The sequence below is a fragment of the Frieseomelitta varia genome, unplaced genomic scaffold (genome assembly GCF_011392965.1).
Source record: "Frieseomelitta varia isolate USP_RPSP 00005682 unplaced genomic scaffold, Fvar_1.2 scaffold_370, whole genome shotgun sequence".
NCBI classification, from domain to species: Eukaryota; Metazoa; Arthropoda; class Insecta; order Hymenoptera; family Apidae; genus Frieseomelitta; species Frieseomelitta varia.
In genome coordinates, this window is record NW_025110113.1 from 240941 (window position 1) to 259124 (window position 18184).

The following is an 18184-nucleotide window of genomic DNA, read 5'->3' on the forward strand; positions in this document are numbered from 1 at the left end:
TGAGAAGTAGTAAATTTATTTATTTGTCTTGCCTATTTTGTTTTGCTTAAATGTACTTAAAGCTGGGAAATTATTACAATTATTACAATTTTGGAATGAAAAATTCTCGACGTGCGTGGCACGTCATTCTAGCGCAAGAGGTTAACCACTTAACTGATTGCGGACCATAACGAGTGACCGAGCCGTATACAATAATTCGTCGCTTTCTTTTTCTTTTGAACTCGTCGATATGATATATCACTGGATAGAAATTATTATTAAGAAGTATATTACTTGTAAATAATAATAGATAATAAACTTATCGTTTGTTTCGCCTGGGTTATATTTAAATACACTTAAAACTGAGAAAATGTTGCAATTTGGGATAAAAAATTCTCGACGTGCGTGATCATCCCAGCGCAAGAGGAGTGAATAATCATTATATAATAATAATTATTATTATATAATATAACAATAATAATATAAATATAATAATAATAATTATAATCATTGAAAGTAATCACGTATTGTTAATGTTTTCTGTATGTTTTATATAATAGCCGCCACGAAACGTATGTAATCAGATTTTCATTTCGTCACGCAGAACGGAGATCTATGCATATCAATCCTGCACCCGCCAGTAGATGATCCACAGAGTGGAGAATTGCCGTGCGAGAGGTGGAATCCAACGCAGAATGTCAGGTGAACACTCGCACACATACACATGCAGAAATAGAAATAAATCAAAGTTAAAGTTCGAAGCAATCAAGTACTCTAGATCATCATTCATTTATTGTAAATAAGTAACAGTCGTCACAGACGAGAGTGAGCTCCGATTTTGCAATAGGACGATCCTGTTGTCTGTGATCTCGCTTCTGAACGAGCCGAATACGTACAGCCCTGCCAACGTGGATGCATCTGTGATGTATAGGCGCTGGCGTGACTCCAAGGGTAAAGACAAAGAGTATGAAAATATCATAAGGTAATACAATAATATTGATCTATTCCGCATCCTGCAGTTTATTTTTTTTTTTTTCTTTCTTCTTTTCGTTTCACGCTTTTTCGTGACGCTTCCTTTCTTCTTTTCGCGCGCGAAATTTGCTTTAATTTGATTTTATACAGGGTCTTATCATCCGATAAAAAGATGTTGACATTTTTATTAAAATTTAAAATTCATAATTTATATATGAGACGGTATACATTTCATTAATCCTTTCATTCCAGATTTCATTTAAAAATCAATTGATTATGTACCAATCAGGTGGTTGACCAATGGTAACCAATCAGGTTATGTTAAAGTTTTGCTACCTTTGTACAATCAATTATATTGCAGCCATTAAATTATTACATTGGGCAGGTTGACTTAAAATTATTTTCAGTGAGGCATGTTTTTGATAAACAGGTGAATATATTTATCTTGCCTAATTCCTTATATATATTTAATTATTTATATGTTATACATATAATTATTACTATTTTAATCATTACATTTTATGTTTTAAAAATTAAAATTTTTTTGTAATAATATATATATATATATAATAAATTTAATAAATATATATGTTTATATATTTAATAAATATTTATTAATAAATTAATTTTTATAAATAAATATATATTTAATAAATATTTATTATATATATATATATATAATAAATTTAATAAATTTATAATTATCGTTTTCAAAAAATTAATAAATTATAACATTTTTTTATTATTAATTAATACTGAAAATCACAATTTAACGGGGGAAATTCATTTCTACGCGAGGAGAAAGACAAAAATACGGACGTTGAGTTAACAAGTTAACAGTGTTAAAAATACAGAAAGATGATACATAGTATAGATGGACGATAAGATAAGTGAAACAAGGACCGACAAATGTAAACGAGATGAATTTAAAAGAGAAACATGACGTAAAATATATATATCGGGACGCAAAAAAAAAAAAAAAAAAAGAACTTTCGAGTTTAAAACAGTTTTGCAAGCTCGGGAACGTATTTCGCATTGTTTTGAAACAAAGATAACGAAGCAATTGAGCAATGGTGTACGCACGGTACATCCAAAGAGGTGGTTCGTTGATTACAGAAAACAAGCGCAGGCAGCAAAGATGGAAGCTGAAAAGGAGGGGATCGTCGTGCCGGTAACGTTGGAGGATTATTGCATCAAGACTCACGCGAGGCCAGCCGAGCAACAGCTGGACATGACGGACTTCTACGACGACGAGTACGAGCTGGACGACGACGACGACGACGAGCAAATGAGCGCCAGCGACTACGAAGACGGTGACGATAGTGGTAACGGCGAGTCGTGATCCATTTTCTGAAACAGCTAAATAAACTCGAAAACTATCAGTTATTGTATAGATTAATAAATTAACGGGCTTCTAAACCGGACGCTCTCTCTTTTCAGACGTGCCACCTAAAATTCAAAAAGAACTTACTCGTCGTTAGATGTTTAAGTAGGCTCGTATCTTAGGGCGACGTCGAGACGATATCGTGCCGTTTTTTGTCACTATGTATTTTCAAACGTGATCAACCATCCAAGTCCGTTGATTTATCATGCGTCATCAATCCTCGTTTGCCTTTCGAGTCGCTATCGCTTTGATCCGCGATACGTGCATGATTTTCCACTCGAACGGCAAGTATCAAAATTCGAGTTGCACTTCTGTAGATCATTTAACGAGACACAAGGAGAATGTAACGAATAATTCCATGGAGAGGGAAAAAAAAAAAAAAAAAAAAAAAACGTACACGTGGAGAAGTGACGTTCAAATGTGACGAAATCTCGTGAAATGAAAATAACGAATTCTCTACCACTCGGAATTCTAGGCTGAATGATAAAATCGTTGAGAATGCCGTGTTTATAAGCTCTTTAACTTAAGCAATATACGGTATGAAAATAAGTACTTTGTTAGAAGCACTGTGCTTGTTGTGTTGTGATTGGCACGTCGATCTTTTTAACTAGGTGAAAAAGAAAAAAGTGAAAAAGGACCAATTGATTTACCTCGTGGTGATTCAGCGTTCGATAAAATTAATCGTAAACGAAAAAAGTACAATGATTGGGCTGGCTCAAATCTTCTTTATCCGTGTGGCGTAATTTGATATTATCAAAATGGGTATATCAATTGATCCTGCATTTCAAATCTTCGATGAACGTTTGCATTAAATAAAGTAAAAAAAATTTCTCCGTTTCGTATATGATTATTTATGCTACAGAGCCAAAAGTTTGAAAGAAATTCGGATGTGTGAGAAAGAAACAAACTGCCAAAAAAGACCTGTTAAACATTCTTCGTAATCCTAAAATTTTTTATTTAAGCTACGCTGTTTGCTAGTACTCCTTAATTCGTTTCTTTTCTGTTCGATTAAAATTTCGAATGATCGAATCCATTTCTCTCTCTCTCTCTCTCTCTCTCTCTCCCTCCCCCCCCCCCTCTCCCCCCTTTCTTTTTTTATACACGCAGATTTATATAAGTATTAGTCTAGATACTTGTACTTTTTGTTTACCATATACTTACGAGGATTGTCTTTTGCGAATTTAGTGTAACGTTTTTTAGGGCAGGTCTTTAGACAGCTTGTTTATTAATGATTTTTAAACGTAAACCGTACTACGAACGACATGATGTGTTTTTTTGTTTTTAAATTTAAGTGAATTTTTGATTATATATAATGTTACTAAATTCTTTTGAGAAAAAACACTGAACTACTTTTATGACTTCTACGTGCATTGCGCTGCATCCACAAAATTACTTTGGCTTGTAATAATTATTAAGATCTCTTGATGTTAAGTATTATCTTTCACACGGGGACGAAGCTTTGTAGGTGAAGTTAAACATAAGCTTACTACTTAAGTGAAAGGAATACCGGATACAGCTAACCTACACTGTGCTAGTGTGTATCCGTGCTTGTACGACTGAAATTGTAAATAGTACATGAAACCCAATCTTAAAGACATGAAATGTGTAAATGATACTTCTATCTTCGTTCTCTATTAGCCATTTTATTAAAAGACCAAAATTAAGTGTTGAAAAATGTTAAACGGTAAAATAAAAGCAAAAGAATATTTAAATTTCAATATTGTCTAAAGGAAGCATATACTCAGCGCCGCTTGTAGTGATATAGAGAAAAAAAGAAAAAAAAAAAAAAAGTAAATATTCCCTAGTTCCTTGATATACTGTAATACCTTTTTTCATTTCTCTGTCTCTCTCATGTTGTCCCTAGCTACTTAATAATAGATAAAACTGTGTAAGACACTAACATAACACTAATAATTTATATACTATATAATTCTTTTCTCCTTTTTTTGTACATACCAATAAAATTTCTTCGTACAATTTAATAAAACTAGCGCAACAATATTACATACTTTGTTTCATGGTTTAAGCTAAATGTTGTTACAATTTTTTATTTTGTTATTGTATGTTTCTCTCTCTCTCTCTCTCTCTCTCTCGATGTAATTAACAGACTGATAAAGAATTTAGTCTTTAGGTAAGTAAATATGCTTTTATTTGAAAATCCAATAACAAGAATAATTTTTAAATTGGTTATCATAAATGCAGAAATTACGAATATGTCAACTTAATTAATTTCCGTGTCCGACATTTACAATTTCTTCTTTTTTTGGAATACCTACTAACATATGATTTTTAGATGTACATGTGTTCGGTATGAATTTTGAAAGGTACATAGTGTAGCCGAATTCCTCGGCCAGTAAGATTCTATCAGTGTCGATGATAGCCATGCATTCATACCCCTGGCTTGTTTTAACATTTTTTTCATCGTGCGTTTGATCTGCAGCGTGGCTGAGAATTATATAGCTCTTCTGGTCAATTTGATTCCTAAAAATGTTGCTTCTTGGATATGTTAAGTGATGACAGTCGTGTAACGATCCGTAACAGCAGGGGCAGCAGACAAAAGCGGCGTTAACTCTGATGCATTGTTGTATGACTAAATCAGTTGCAACGCCGCAAGCGTGCAACGACATGCCAATGTCAAAGTATCCTTTAAAATAATCTAGATTACATTGATAAAACTTTATGTTCGTCAATTTCAACTTGTTCACTCTTTCTTTGGCTCTGTTCAACGACTTCTCTGTGTTGTCTAACAATATCACGGTACAATGCGGCAAAAGGTATGCAACTAAGATACCTAAGTGACCAGCACCGGAACAAAAGTCTACAATTATGTCTCCCGATTTTGCTAGCTTCATAACAGGTTTACACATGTTTTCTAATTGTTGTTGCTTTCTTTCCGAACGCGAAGGTGGTAAAGCACCGCCGTCTGGGGTGGCATCGTACGGTATCGATGACCAATCGAAATTCAATTCTGCGCCAAACGGTTCCAAGGCAAGTTTGGTTTCTATGTTTAAGGTTCTGAATAACTGCAACGAGCACTCCACATCCTTTTGCCTCGTGTAAATGCGACTTTTCGGCTTGTATCTTTTTGGATCGCGTTTATACAAACTCTGATTCGGTACGTCAGGTAGCGTGTAATTGAATTTAGTCAGGTTTTGACTCTTCAACAGTAGCAAACACTCAAGGCAATTGAATATAATTTGATCTTCGAACATTTTTTTATACCATTTAATGGTCAATGGAAGTAGCTGCATTGTCGTTTCGCTCCAAAACGCAGTCAACAAAATATGAGTGCAGACAAATATAATTATATCTGCCAGAGTCATGTACGAACCTTCGGCATACATGTGCTCTGGTATTCCGTCACGCGATATTACATTCTCAGCGAAAAATTTCTTTGACATGATATATTTGTGTAAATTGTGCAGTCTGATTGGCTGCGACATATGACGTTCGAATCTCGCTATATTGGAAGGCAATTCGTTTTTTGTTGCATCGTCTGCATGTAGAAATTTCACAGTTAGTATCAAATCCACTTCGCAAAACTTCGTCCAAATACTTCCTTCTGAACAAGCGGACAAACACGAGTCTTTGAATCCCAACAACCTTCGACAATAATGCGTTGGACATTCCGCCACAACTTCTTTGATTATCTTCCGTAGAACCGCACAAAGACCTGCGATGCAACTGGACTTGTTTACGACGATAATTGGCAATTCACACGAAATCGCAGGATATGGAATTTTATTTATATCCATAACTTCATATACAAAAGTGGAAATATTTATAGTGTACGCTCGTTCAAGAGGCTTTTGTTTGCTTAGTATAAGCTTAATGTTAACTTTAGAGTTGCAGTATTTTACAGTGAATAACGTTACTATTGTTTCTATCGGAACTAGGCATAATTCCTTCAATGAATATACTTCCACGTAAACTTCGTTCATTTTTTTTTTTAAGCTGCCCAATGTGTCGTAAAGAAATTTAAAAAAAAGTTATTTATACACAAAAAAAAGCTACGCTATACACTAGCCTTCAGTTGTTTGGCTACTTTTCGTATTATTCTTTGCCTCAGGACATTTTCTCTCCAGTAAACACTAATACAGGAAGTTAATGCCAAAAGGAACATAAATACTTCGAACTTCCAAAATGCTCTTTCTTCTAACCAAGCTACCCTGTCACAACTAAATTACACACATAGATTATATTTGCTGTTAAATTTGTATAATTCTTTATACAAAACTCTCAACACTTTGAGTACCAAAGGTCGAATAAATTAAATATACATATCTATCTATTTATTTACAAATTAAAAGTTTAAATTCAATATGTTCACAAACAAGAGTTTATCTAAAAAATGGGAGATAAGACGTCTGGAGATGTGGCACTCAAAGTGTTAGAGAGTGAAGGATACACGAAACTAATTACCTTCTCGTTATAGCCTCTCCACTTTTACATTTGACAACTTCTTTGTACCTGGCATGAGCACATACGTCAATACTCTTACTGGCTATTTCAAAAGCAGAACACGGATGACATTCCGATGTTATTTCATATTCATCTCCAGAAATACATCTTGTATTATTCTCAAAGTTCTCCAAATAAAGTTTACTAGGGTTGTCGGTCCAATGGCTCTCAACAATTAATACCAATATCGTTAATCTGAAATAAAAAGATATACACGTACAATCGTAAAACAGACTAAACAACAATGTGATAACATTTGGAATAACGTGCACAGAGGTATAGAACGAAACTAACCCTCCTAACAGTGTTATGCCAATTAACATTCGTTTCTTCGTACATAGCTCAATCATTTCGATATACACTGTATCATGAATTTTGAACTTTTTCTCGGTCAAGTGACGTGAGTCATGTGAGAAACTGATAAAATCCTTGGCTTAACCTTGACAAATAAAGCCGAAACATCGACTAAAGACAAAACAGACATGAAATTATTGTGCCTCGCGTTCCGACTACCGGCGTCCAAAAAAATGTGAGTGTTTCTTACGCTCCCTGCGACCTGCTACGGCCAACGTAAAAATTATATCCAACTCATTCGTCGAGCATGGTAAAATCAGTAGCATTGTTCTTATTACGAAACGGTTAACTCTGAAACCACAATTTCGTACAGTAGATACGAGGGACAACCTGAAAGGAGTCGCTCTCACCCAACATGTGCACAGTGTCGCAGTGATTTCTCAGGGCATAGGTCTTGTTCCTTTGGCGACAAGAAACAGAAAACAACTTTAATCACTTTCCAAGAAAAATGATATCTCACTGGAGAACAATCTGTGAAATCACTTCAACGTGATCAATTTGCATTCCACGTGTGCATGTATTTCAGTGTTTGCACTTTTACGTTTACTCAGACTTTAATCCGAATTTCGAACGCAGGAACTGACTGTCGCTCGAGCAAATGCTTCTTCGATTTGTTTACTGTTTGTTAATTTTTATTCGTGCATTCGTGCATTTTTATTCATATGTGAAATTGACTACAGGATGAAAGTTTACGGTCTAATTTGTGGAAGATTCAGTAGTAAAAGCTTACAGATCAATCCCTTTAATTAGTTTTTTTTCGCAAATGAAAATCCGGCCAAATCGTGGACACTGAAACACTAGCGTCGCGTAGCGGCGGAACGAGGGAACTAATTTTTGTTTCTATCCTTGTCGCACACTATTGCCCTCTTCGTTTACGGAGGTGCTGCCATCTGAATACTTTCATTTTTCGTTGGAACTAAAAAGATAAAAATGAAAAATCCGATAGATGTCAGCACGTGTATTGTTTGTTGATTCCAATCATTTTCAATAGGTGGCAGTATCAGTATTATTCTGTAGCGGCGCGCGCACTTTTCAAATGAGCGGAGTCACGTATATAAATTAAATAGTTGTGCTGATATTAAACCTCGTAATATTTATTAATTAAAATGAGTAAACTTTCGCAGTTCGTAGACAAAGAAAACGATATTGTGCTACAAAGAAAGAAATGATGTAAAACGAAAACATAGATAGCAATTAGTACTATCATTTCACCTAGTATCTCGATGTCCATAAACAGGTCAAATTTTTATTTGCCAAAAAATTCAATTAAAGAGATAAATTTGTAAACTTTTACTACTAGAGTTTTTTTAATAAGACCTTTAGCTTTCTTCTTACGTTTTATTTTTAAATAAAATAAAGTTTATAACGACACTGAAACAAACAGTATTTCAAAGCATGTGACACAGAGTCTCATATAAGATACAGGGAAATAGAAAAATGCCCAAAATATAAAAATATGTTTTATTTCGCACACAATTTTGCAGAAACAATTGCCAACAGACAACGAGACTGAATACAATGAACAATTTGATACAAATTCATGTATCGAACCCACGCTTTCTTAGATAAGCTCACCGAAGCAATCGGTGAGCCAATAAAGCGACATTAATTCTTACAAAGCATTTTGTATTAAAAGCGATAGGGACAGTTGCGACAGAAAACAGCTTTTTCATCGTTGCGTTGAATATCGAGTATTATCGTCATCTTTGTATACATATATATCATTTCTGTATTATGTGAGATAGAAGGCACATGCAAAAAAGTCGGGAATTATTCACTTGTCATGGTAATGAAAGTGTATCGTCACTTGTGAAAATATAATTTTGTTCTTTTTTTTTTTTTGCTACTTAAAATGGTTTGGACTTATAAGCTATATATGAATGGTATTTTATATGTTCAAGAGACAGATAGTAACTAATAACCCTGTATATCTGATATGCTTCTCAGAAAAATGAATACTAATAAATAAAAAAAGAAACTAAGAAACGTGTATGGAGAACAATTAGATGACAAGTGCATGCACACGCGTTCTCAAAGCATTCTTATTGTCGCAATATACGAGAATCATTGGTATGTTAACCAACTTTAAATAAAAAGTCAAAGAGAATGGATTAACATAGCAGGAAGAAGAAAATCTGGCGAGACAATTCTTTTTTTTTTCTCCTTAAGCAACACTTTAAAATGGGTAGTGTTATGCCTAAATCCGATTATATCTCATTTAATTCGAGTAGTATTGAAGAATTATTGTCATATATCGCTGAAAGCAATTTCTCAACGATAACGTCGATTCGCCCAACACTGTGAGCAGTAGTAATCATTTTCCGCAGAACCGAAAAATTGACACTCCTCATTGCGACACTCTTTAACAGCAGCCTAAGAGAAACCTCGAATTATTCAAGTTTCTTAATTACAATGAATACTTAAATACGTACCCCCAAACTATCGCTATTCCATAATTCTGGCCCCTGTTTAACTGACCCAGATGAGGGTTGGTCATTGTAAAAAGTAGATCTGTAAGGGAAATAATTTATGAAATATAGAATTAATACAAGAATTGATAATTTTAATAATGGAGAATTATTCTTAGGATACTTATATTAATCTCAGTACCTTGAAAGATAAAGTGTACGATCTTTATTTGGATTGGTCGGTAATAATTTGCTCACGCTCGCATGGCTGTCTCGATCGCTGGCAGCATAAAATTTAGATTTGCCAGCACCATAATTCATTTCGCTCCCTGTATCGTCAACTTTATGATCTTGTAGGAATCTGCACGACACAAAAACGATGAAATTGAAACAATAAAATTCGCACAAATTAGATAATACTACTGTACCTCGCATGAGCACATTGAAGATAATTCTGAAGCATCTGATCCACGTATTGGTGACGTCTGCTTCTAATCCTCACGCATAATAAACCTTCCGATGAAAGTCCACCTGCCGTTGCTGGCAAACTCTTGGGTCTCTTCGTTATAGACCACAGTCTTTTACTAACGGACTTTCCGATTGATCCAAATTGTTTAGCCACGCCAAGCAGTTGTTTCGCCGTTTTAGAAAGTGAACCGTCGGTATTGGACAGTCTTTCAATTTCTTCCGAGGTAAAATTTTGATATTCGCAGTCTAAATATTGTCGTAATAAAATTTCCATCTAAATACCAAAGTTGAGCAATTACATTTCAATATATATTGTACCTACAGTTGTACCACATGCTGTTAATGAGAGAATTTATTACCGTATCTTGTTGACAAATCAATAAGTCTCGAGAGCCTTCCTCCCAATCCCAATCAGGTCCTGGATCTACCGCGAATAAAACTGGCAGTAATTGACCTGTATCTGGATCTATAAGGGGTATATTAACGCCTTCGTTACAACTGTCTCCCACATCATTCGCTCCATCCACAATAACAAGGGGAGAAAAATGAGCCGAATGATATGCTAAAAGTAATGGGGTTCTGTGACAACACGATGGAGATACCTCCAACGGTAAATAGACTCCACCAAATGGAATTGGTGCTAAAGCTACGCCCTCCGCATCTTTCAACATAGTCTCCGCTATAACTATTATAGGCCTTTTCAGAGCATGAGCCAAAGCTAATATATGTACCTATAAAGTTACAATTCTATAAGTATTTGATAACTAGAATTTTGAAATTTTGAAAAAGGTACAGGAATCTTACATACTTCTTCAAGACTTTGGTAGGAAGTAGCGTTTTGATTCCTGAAAATAGGAGAAGCCATTTCTACAATGGCTTGCCATTCTGTTAACCATTCTGCCTCTGTATAAGACAATCCTGCAGCTGCATTTAAGCCCATTTGACGCCATTTCCACCTTCTAAACAAAGCATGTCTGTATTCTCCTTTAGCCAAGGTATTATACAGAGCTTCTCTGAGCGTGAGAAGTCTATCGTGAAAGCCCCACATGCCAAGAGAAGCTGCATGTAGAAGACAATTGCCATCTCCTGATGTTGCCAAAGGCCATAAAACTCTGTTACTTCCATTTTTACATCCTCCACACCACCAATTTAAACGACCAGCAGCTTCCAAAGAAGTTAAGCATCCACCCTCTATCAAATCTTTTTCCAAAAATTGTCGAAATGAATCTAAATGTAACATGTCATTTAATCATTAAAGTACAATGGCAAAAGTAATTGTCATTATAACTGATTGGAGCATGGATAAAGTACCTGGATATACAGTTAGATCAGGGAGTGAAAATGTAAATTCTGGAGTATCCAGAGATCCAATGGTAGCTAATTGAGAACGTGCGTAAGAGACAATGGCTGCATTTTCAGTTGCTCGAGATATACCTCTGGCTAGTTTTTTCGTAGCCCCCCCACCATTTTCCAAACCATTATTAGAACTTGTCTCTTTCTCCAAACCATCGTATGTAGATAGTCCTACGTTCATTACACTATCTTTTTACACCTGCGAAGGTCCAAATTCATCTAAAATTTATGGCAATGTAATTACAGAAGCAGCAAGGGAAACATTACACAGAATGTGAGCGAATTGCCATGGGTTCGTGATTAAAAGTTACAAAAGTGCAGCAGTTAAATGGCAAATTGCACAACAATATACATCTATATATTAGCATATAAAAATAGAACAAGGTGACATTCCCATAGTAATAAAGGAAAACGTATGTATAAATCTACGTATGCGATGAATTTAAGTATAAATAAAAACAAAAAAAAACCGAGGGAAAATATTTTGTTTCTCAGGATTACAAAACATCGAAAATGATTAAATGCAAATGATGTATATATATATATATATATATAGATATGTGTATATATATATACATACACACACACACACATATATATGTATACGTATACATACGATTATAAATAGAGAGAGCTTGCATATGCATGTACCACTGTCAGATATGATTATTTAAAATGTGCAAACCTTGGCCCGTATATCAGATTAGCGAAGTGATGTGTAGTAGTAGGATATTGTTAAATAGTATTCTAAGTGGAACACGATGCATGAATTGCTCTCTCATATTTCGTACTACCGTATTCGCACTAAAGTCTGTCTCAAGAGGACCGTCCGCAGCGTGTAAAAAATGATTGAACGTCCGTTTGCTCGGGCGATGATGTAAACACAACATAACCTAGAAACGCGCAGCCTCGAAACTAGCCAGCAGGAGTGCAAAGAAACGAATTATTATTGCGCATGGGAATTACGGTGAAACTTTAAACTGGTCACATGTCAAGCCGCCGAGGGGGATACTGTTATTTACGCAGTTGTTATGTTCCGCCCACTAGCGAACAGGTTGATTCTGATCGCGATAACGTAGTCAGATCAATCGATTTCGAAATGCAAGAAAACCATTCGTGTCGTTTATCTCGTAATACCGTGTCACTACTTAGAAATGCATTTAACCTTGAATGTGAGCATCGCGCATCGCGATGTACCCACCCATCTATGCATAATGAGAAACATGTACGTATACCGTGTTTAGAGGATAAGCGGAGAGAAGATCTTATCCGAGTCAGTCATTGACCTTTATCGAGTTGTATAGCTCTCTTTTGTTTCTATCAACAGAGAATTGTACATTTATTAGTTATTTTGTTTTAACTTTAGGGATCAAATTGAATCGAGCATTGTGATACGCTCTCGATCCAAAGATAACTCGGAACGTTCCAAAAATGGTCGTTCCGAGCTCAATAGCTCAATATAGGTTATGTACGGTTAAGATGCAATCACGCGTCTTTTAATAGACAATGCAACATTGTTCGTTGACAGTGTTTTGATTCGAAGAACCAAAGTGGAGATCCGTACAACTGAAAAAACCGCCTTAAGTCGGTTCGTCGAGTTGCGTGGAAACAGTAGCGCCACAGGTTATCGTTTCGCGACATTGTAGTCCGTCTACCTCGCTTAGTCGAACGTGAGACGCGACCATGCCGATGTAGATAGGCGTGCGCAACTGTGTGCGTGTTACGTGTTCGTGTCCGTTTTAAACCTAACAAAAAAAAAAAAAGAAAAGAAAAAAAAATTGGTCGATTTTGCCGGAAAGATTCGTTAGCTGGCCACCGCAAGTGGATGATAACATTTTCACGCGTTGAAGGGGAAATCGCAAGGAATAACGATGAATAACCTGACGCTTTTTCTGCTGTCGGCTAATCTGTTGATTCTATTGGGCCACGTAGCCGGTTCCAAGGTGTTGCAAATTCGTGGTATACCTATCGCGAAAAGTTCGCTTTATCCGTCGAATCGTGACTTCCAATGCCTTGACGGGAGCCTGATAATACCGTTCTCGCATGTGAACGATAATTACTGTGACTGCGCCGATGGCAGTGACGAGCCCGGCACACCTGCCTGTACGAACGGCTCGTTCTACTGCGAGAATTCTGGCCACAAGCCTCGCTACATACCATCCACCTGGGTGAACGACGGCGTTTGTGATTGCTGCGATACCACCGACGAGTATAATTCCGGTAAAGAATGCCCGAACAATTGCAACGAACTTGGGAAAGAAGCCAGGTTGGAGCAGCAGAAGGCGGAGGAGCTGATAAGGGAGGGTAACAAGATAAGGATGGAAATGATTGCCAAAGGTAAACAGTTGAAGACAGATTATCAGGCACGTTTAGTTAAATTGCGCGCAGAGTACGAGGAAGCGGAGCTTGTGAAGAAGGAGAAAGAATTGTTGAAGACACAGGCAGAGGAACGGGAGAACGCCGCTTTGGAAAAGTACAAGCAGGCTGAACCGGAGCAATCTACAGCGGAGGATGGTGAGGAGGAGGAGGAGCTGCATGAATCAGATGCCGAGGATTATTTCAAGTTGCTGGATTCCGACAACAGTGGTACTGTAACGATTGCAGAACTACAGACTAGGGTGACGTTCGACAAAGACAGGGACGGAGCTGTCTCTAAAGAGGAAGCATTGTTCTTCTTGAATAATCAGGAGGAAGTTAATCTCCAAGATTTCATGGATTCAGCATGGACAAATGTGAAGCCCTTTTTAATGCTGGAACAAGGTTGGCAGCAAGCTTCTTTTGTACTTCTGTTTTTGTACATCTATTGTACATTAATGTCTTGTTTCAGGAATGTTTAAACCAGCTGATCAGAGGGAAGAAGGAGAAGATGAGGAAGAAGAAGAGGCTCAGGAGCCGAGAGAAGAAAAATCCGAGCAAGAAAAGGAAGAGGACGATGGTGCAGAGGTAGAGGACCAGGCTGGCGACGAACAGAAGAAACCCGAAGAGTCCCAAGTGCAATACGACGAAGAGACGCAGGCTCTTATCGACGAGGCAACAGTCGCTCGCGAGAACTTCCAAACGGCAGAGAAATCTGTAAACGAACTGTTAACTGAAATTCGCAAATTCGAAGAGAAATTGGACCGTGACTTTGGCATCGACAACGAGTTCGCGCCTCTGGACAGCGAATGTTTCGAGTACACGAATTTGGAGTACATCTACACCTTGTGCATGTTTTCGAAAACGACGCAAAGATCGAAATCCGGTGGCAGCGACATTAACTTGGGTCACTGGAACGACTGGAACGGGCCAGAGGGTCAAAAATATTCGAGGATGAAGTACGACAACGGCCTCAGCTGTTGGAACGGACCCGCGCGTTCCACCGTTGTTAATCTAAGTTGTGGCAGAGAGAACAAACTAGTTTCAGTGACGGAGCCTAGCCGATGCGAATACGCCATGGAATTTTCCACGCCAGCTGTATGCAATCTCAGTCAGGACTCGGCCAACACTCACGACGAGTTATAAACTTCATATCGCATGAACGTGCAGGATTTAATACGCGATTGTATGACCTTGAAGTACAAGGTACATACAAGATAAAAATGGCAAGGACGGACGGACGACCGCTCGATTCCTATATTATCAAAGTCTGTTTTTCGAACATTCAGCGCTATTAACGTAAGAAGTTCGTAAATTTGCACAATATTTTTTACTATATCGCGGGTAAATAACGCCGATGAGCTATAGTAAGACATCCTAGTCAATCCTCGCACGTTACGCATAATTACGAATCCGTGATCGGTTGTTCGTCCTTGCGTTAGAAACTTCTTGTCATTGTACTTGTATGCATAAACAAACGGAACTCGTGGCCGATAACGCGTTGCGAACCGACGCGTTATCGACGAGCTCGGTTTGCTTAAAACCGGTAGAGGGACATTTTAATATTCGCTAGATGAGCGAATGAGAAATCGTTGTTAAACACGGTCATTGCCAATATTGTGTCACTGTTATACATTCCTCCTTTTGTACGAGACGAATTTTTATGAACCGGTCCGAATAAAACGACCTAAACTGTTTCACTCGTCGTTGAGTTGTCGCACGGCTGAGCGATTTACGATAAATGAATTGAAGTCACTCTTTACACGCATGCAAGAATTTTCGAAAAGAAAGAAAAAGAAAAAGAATTTCCTAAATTGCCACGTGTAACGTAGAAAAACTGTTTAATGTGTCCAGATATTTTGTAATTTTTTAAAGATGCGTCTGTGCGCGACGCATCGGAATGCGGGTTTAATAAAGAGGAAAAGAATTTTGTTGTCGAACTGTAATTACGATGGCAGCTTTATTTACATTAAAACGGGCGATTTTTGCTCTTTCAATATTTTATATATATATATATATATATATATATTTATATGTATTTATATATACTATCATGTATATACAAATATAAATATATATATATGTATACACACGCATATTATATACAGTATATATATACTTATATTCTTCTCAATTATGCGAATCCTTATACAACGACGGTTAATTCAATTCTCTATTTATGTTTCGTTAATCTAACAATCTACGCGTATCTTTTGGAGTTTGAGACGTTCGCAATCAACTAGAAAACTAAAAAGGGAGGTGGTCAATAGAGAGAGAGAAAGAGAGGGGGGAGAGAGCGAGGAAAGTGATAATCGTTTCTGCGCAATTTATACCACGACGTCCGCAACCAGTCGATTTTCCTCGATTACACACTTCGTTAAGGCACTTAAAAGACTGGAAAGAGGTATCTTGTCTTTCACGCGGCTTTGCCGTGATAAAGACGATACGATCTAACGTCTTTTCTTCACCCCACGATGATCCACTATTTCCCTTTTGAACGTATACACGGTTTGTCTCGCTGTGCAATGTGCAACGTACACCCTCGAACATACAATCTTCAATTCAGAATGCAAAAAAAAAAAAAAATAACAATACGTTTCGCGTATCGTATTTTTGTACAAAAAAAGAAAAAAAAAACACACAAAACAACAACCGAAAGCACGATCGCTTTTTTCAAAATCTCGAAAGAGTTGGATCAAACCTCTAACAGTACAAGGGAGTACAATCTCTGTTGATTTCGCACGTAGAAACTATGTGTTAGACTATTAGACTGATATGGAAAGGCAGCATTTTCCAGAGATATTACCCTAACGTCTCTAAATATCTACTCGAACTACGTTTTATCGTTTTTAACATCGTACCCTGTGTGTTCGTTTCCATGGCTCGTCCCGGCCATTGGACTAAACACCCTTTCAATTATATCCACTGCTATTTTCTTCCTCTGGTATACTCTCTCGTTTTGTTCGTTACTCCATTCGTTCGTATCTAATTCTGCAACCGGGGGGTCTTTTTTTTTCTTTTTTTTTTCTCTTCGTATATACACGGCGGAACGAAAACACGACATTTATTGGCGCGATACTCTAAGCTACTGTACAACAAGAAACACTAAGCTCCTAAAACACGCGATGAATTTGCAAGTGTGACGCGCGAGTACATTGCTTCGCGATATCGCGCACCATCTAATACTGCATCATTAGACCGGCAATCTTATTGTGTTTGCGACTTTTGTTACGAACGGAAGAAAGAAAAAGAAACGAAGAAGAACAAGGAAGAAAAGACGACTGCAACCGGAGGAAGTTAAATAATACACGGGCGACTGAACGAGTAATTACGCTCCGACAAACGTTATTGACCTTACAACTTTCTTGCCACGGACGAACTTGAAAACAAATCGTTTTACATATTGATGATCTTTTTGTAACTTTTTTCCTTCTTTTGTTCTCTGGTGTTTGCAAAGGTGAGAAACGAAGATGAACGCCTCGATGATGAAAAAACATTATAAAAGTTCGAAGTAAACAATTTTACAATTATTGTCCGCCTTGTAGTTTTGTTAGCCAGCCGAACGTCTTCGTTCGTATCTCCAGTCTATTCAAATGAAATCTACGTGTAAAATAGTTGACAGAGGAAAACAAGACCTTCGCCATGGTTTCCGACCAGAGTGTGTGTTTTCTTTTCGATCGTCGATCCTTCTTCACCTCTCGCGAAAATCAAACGCGTGCCTGTTGTTAATTAATCAATATGTACGTGTGTGTGTATGTATGCGTATGTGGCGTTCATTTGCCGATACGTGTAGCGTTCATTTGCCGAGTTTCTCGAACATGATCAGCTTCTCCTTGAAACTCTTCGTATCGGTGGACACCTCGGATATATTGCCGTTCAACATGTTCTGCAAATCCTCGTCGTTCTTGCTGACGAGAAGATTATCGAAGATCATCTTGTTGTCTTCTTGTTTGGCGACTGGCGAGGTAGGCTGCGACGTGGTGATCTGTTGCTTCTTCTTAGGGTAAATCACAGAGCTTCGTTGGTTATTGCCGTTGTCGGCCATTCTGGTAACTATCGTGATGGCTAGCAGCTGGTGTATGTCGATGTTCTCCTTCGATTCTGACGTCTGACGCCAGTAGAATTTGTCCGGCGAGATCAACGATCGGGAGTCCTCTGCCATGCCGTCCGCCATTGAGATCTGATCCGAATGCGACGTCATTAGAGGTTTATTGGTCCATGTATCCTGAAAATGGCAGCAACAACGCACGTTTCTATATGAGTATAGAAATTTCACATACAGGGCGTTAAGTTTTTTTTGTCACCAATTAAAAACAGTTTCAGACAAAATTTTTTTTGGTATTTGATGGGCTGCATGTTCCCATATTCTTAAATCTCGAAAAATGCTTCTTATGTAAAAATGTAAAGGTCACCTTGACTTTATTAAATCATATGTTTTTGATATCATAGA

General features: G+C 37.2%; 6 protein-coding genes and 1 long non-coding RNA gene across 26 annotated transcripts in view; 3 read left to right on the forward strand and 4 right to left on the reverse strand.

Annotated features, from left to right (window-relative positions):
- Nucleotides 1-4148, forward strand: part of LOC122530990 (ubiquitin-conjugating enzyme E2 R2) — a 22196-nt gene extending 18048 nt beyond the window's left edge. For 3 of the 4 annotated variants that reach the window (XM_043658487.1, XM_043658488.1, XM_043658486.1), the window contains 4 exons: nucleotides 584-681; nucleotides 827-961; nucleotides 2068-2276; nucleotides 2392-4148. In XM_043658487.1, the coding sequence (XP_043514422.1) occupies nucleotides 584-681; nucleotides 827-961; nucleotides 2068-2276; nucleotides 2392-2432 (483 nt within the window). In that variant the 3' untranslated portion in view covers nucleotides 2433-4148. Of the gene's footprint in view, nucleotides 1-583; nucleotides 682-826; nucleotides 962-2067 lie in introns of all 4 variants that reach the window. The other variant, XM_043658489.1, reaches the window with a different exon arrangement.
- A 319-nt stretch (nucleotides 4149-4467) lies between these two features.
- On the reverse strand, nucleotides 4468-6276 carry LOC122530987 (glutathione S-transferase C-terminal domain-containing protein homolog). Its single transcript, XM_043658480.1, has one exon. It carries the CDS (start codon nucleotides 6274-6276, stop codon nucleotides 4561-4563), a length of 1716 nt encoding a protein of 571 aa, XP_043514415.1. The 3' UTR covers nucleotides 4468-4560.
- LOC122530993 (protein JTB) lies at nucleotides 6270-7225 on the reverse strand. Its single transcript, XM_043658491.1, has 3 exons — nucleotides 7091-7225; nucleotides 6758-6991; nucleotides 6270-6513 (listed from the first exon to the last, which is right to left on the reverse strand). Exons 1-3 carry the CDS (start codon nucleotides 7144-7146, stop codon nucleotides 6351-6353), a joined length of 453 nt encoding a protein of 150 aa, XP_043514426.1. The 5' UTR covers nucleotides 7147-7225; the 3' UTR covers nucleotides 6270-6350.
- A 33-nt stretch (nucleotides 7226-7258) lies between these two features.
- LOC122530994 lies at nucleotides 7259-9385 on the forward strand. The gene is made up of 2 exons (XR_006307165.1): nucleotides 7259-7400; nucleotides 7464-9385. It is a non-coding gene; the product is annotated as an uncharacterized LOC122530994 (long non-coding RNA).
- Nucleotides 8598-12528, reverse strand: LOC122530988 (OTU domain-containing protein 7B-like). 4 transcript variants are annotated; one of them, XM_043658482.1, is made up of 8 exons: nucleotides 12174-12528; nucleotides 11338-11578; nucleotides 10835-11253; nucleotides 10386-10757; nucleotides 9987-10300; nucleotides 9761-9919; nucleotides 9583-9661; nucleotides 8598-9523 (listed from the first exon to the last, which is right to left on the reverse strand). In XM_043658482.1, exons 2-8 carry the CDS (start codon nucleotides 11558-11560, stop codon nucleotides 9422-9424), a joined length of 1668 nt encoding a protein of 555 aa, XP_043514417.1. In that variant the 5' UTR covers nucleotides 11561-11578; nucleotides 12174-12528; the 3' UTR covers nucleotides 8598-9421. The 4 variants fall into 4 exon arrangements, with proteins under 4 accessions (XP_043514417.1, XP_043514419.1, XP_043514416.1 ...); XM_043658484.1 differs by having other exon boundaries at nucleotides 11338-11598; XM_043658481.1 differs by having other exon boundaries at nucleotides 12065-12528.
- Nucleotides 12529-12690: 162 nt separating this feature from the next.
- On the forward strand, nucleotides 12691-15680 carry LOC122530989 (glucosidase 2 subunit beta). The gene is made up of 2 exons (XM_043658485.1): nucleotides 12691-14139; nucleotides 14207-15680. Exons 1-2 carry the CDS (start codon nucleotides 13251-13253, stop codon nucleotides 14878-14880), a joined length of 1563 nt encoding a protein of 520 aa, XP_043514420.1. The 5' UTR covers nucleotides 12691-13250; the 3' UTR covers nucleotides 14881-15680.
- A 985-nt stretch (nucleotides 15681-16665) lies between these two features.
- Nucleotides 16666-18184, reverse strand: part of LOC122530985 (microtubule-associated protein futsch-like) — a 53619-nt gene continuing 52100 nt past the window's right edge. For all 14 annotated transcript variants that reach the window (XM_043658466.1, XM_043658467.1, XM_043658472.1 and 11 more), the window contains one exon: nucleotides 16666-17959. In XM_043658466.1, coding sequence (XP_043514401.1) covers nucleotides 17531-17959 — 429 coding nt within the window. In that variant the 3' untranslated portion in view covers nucleotides 16666-17530. The remainder of the gene's footprint in view (nucleotides 17960-18184) is intronic.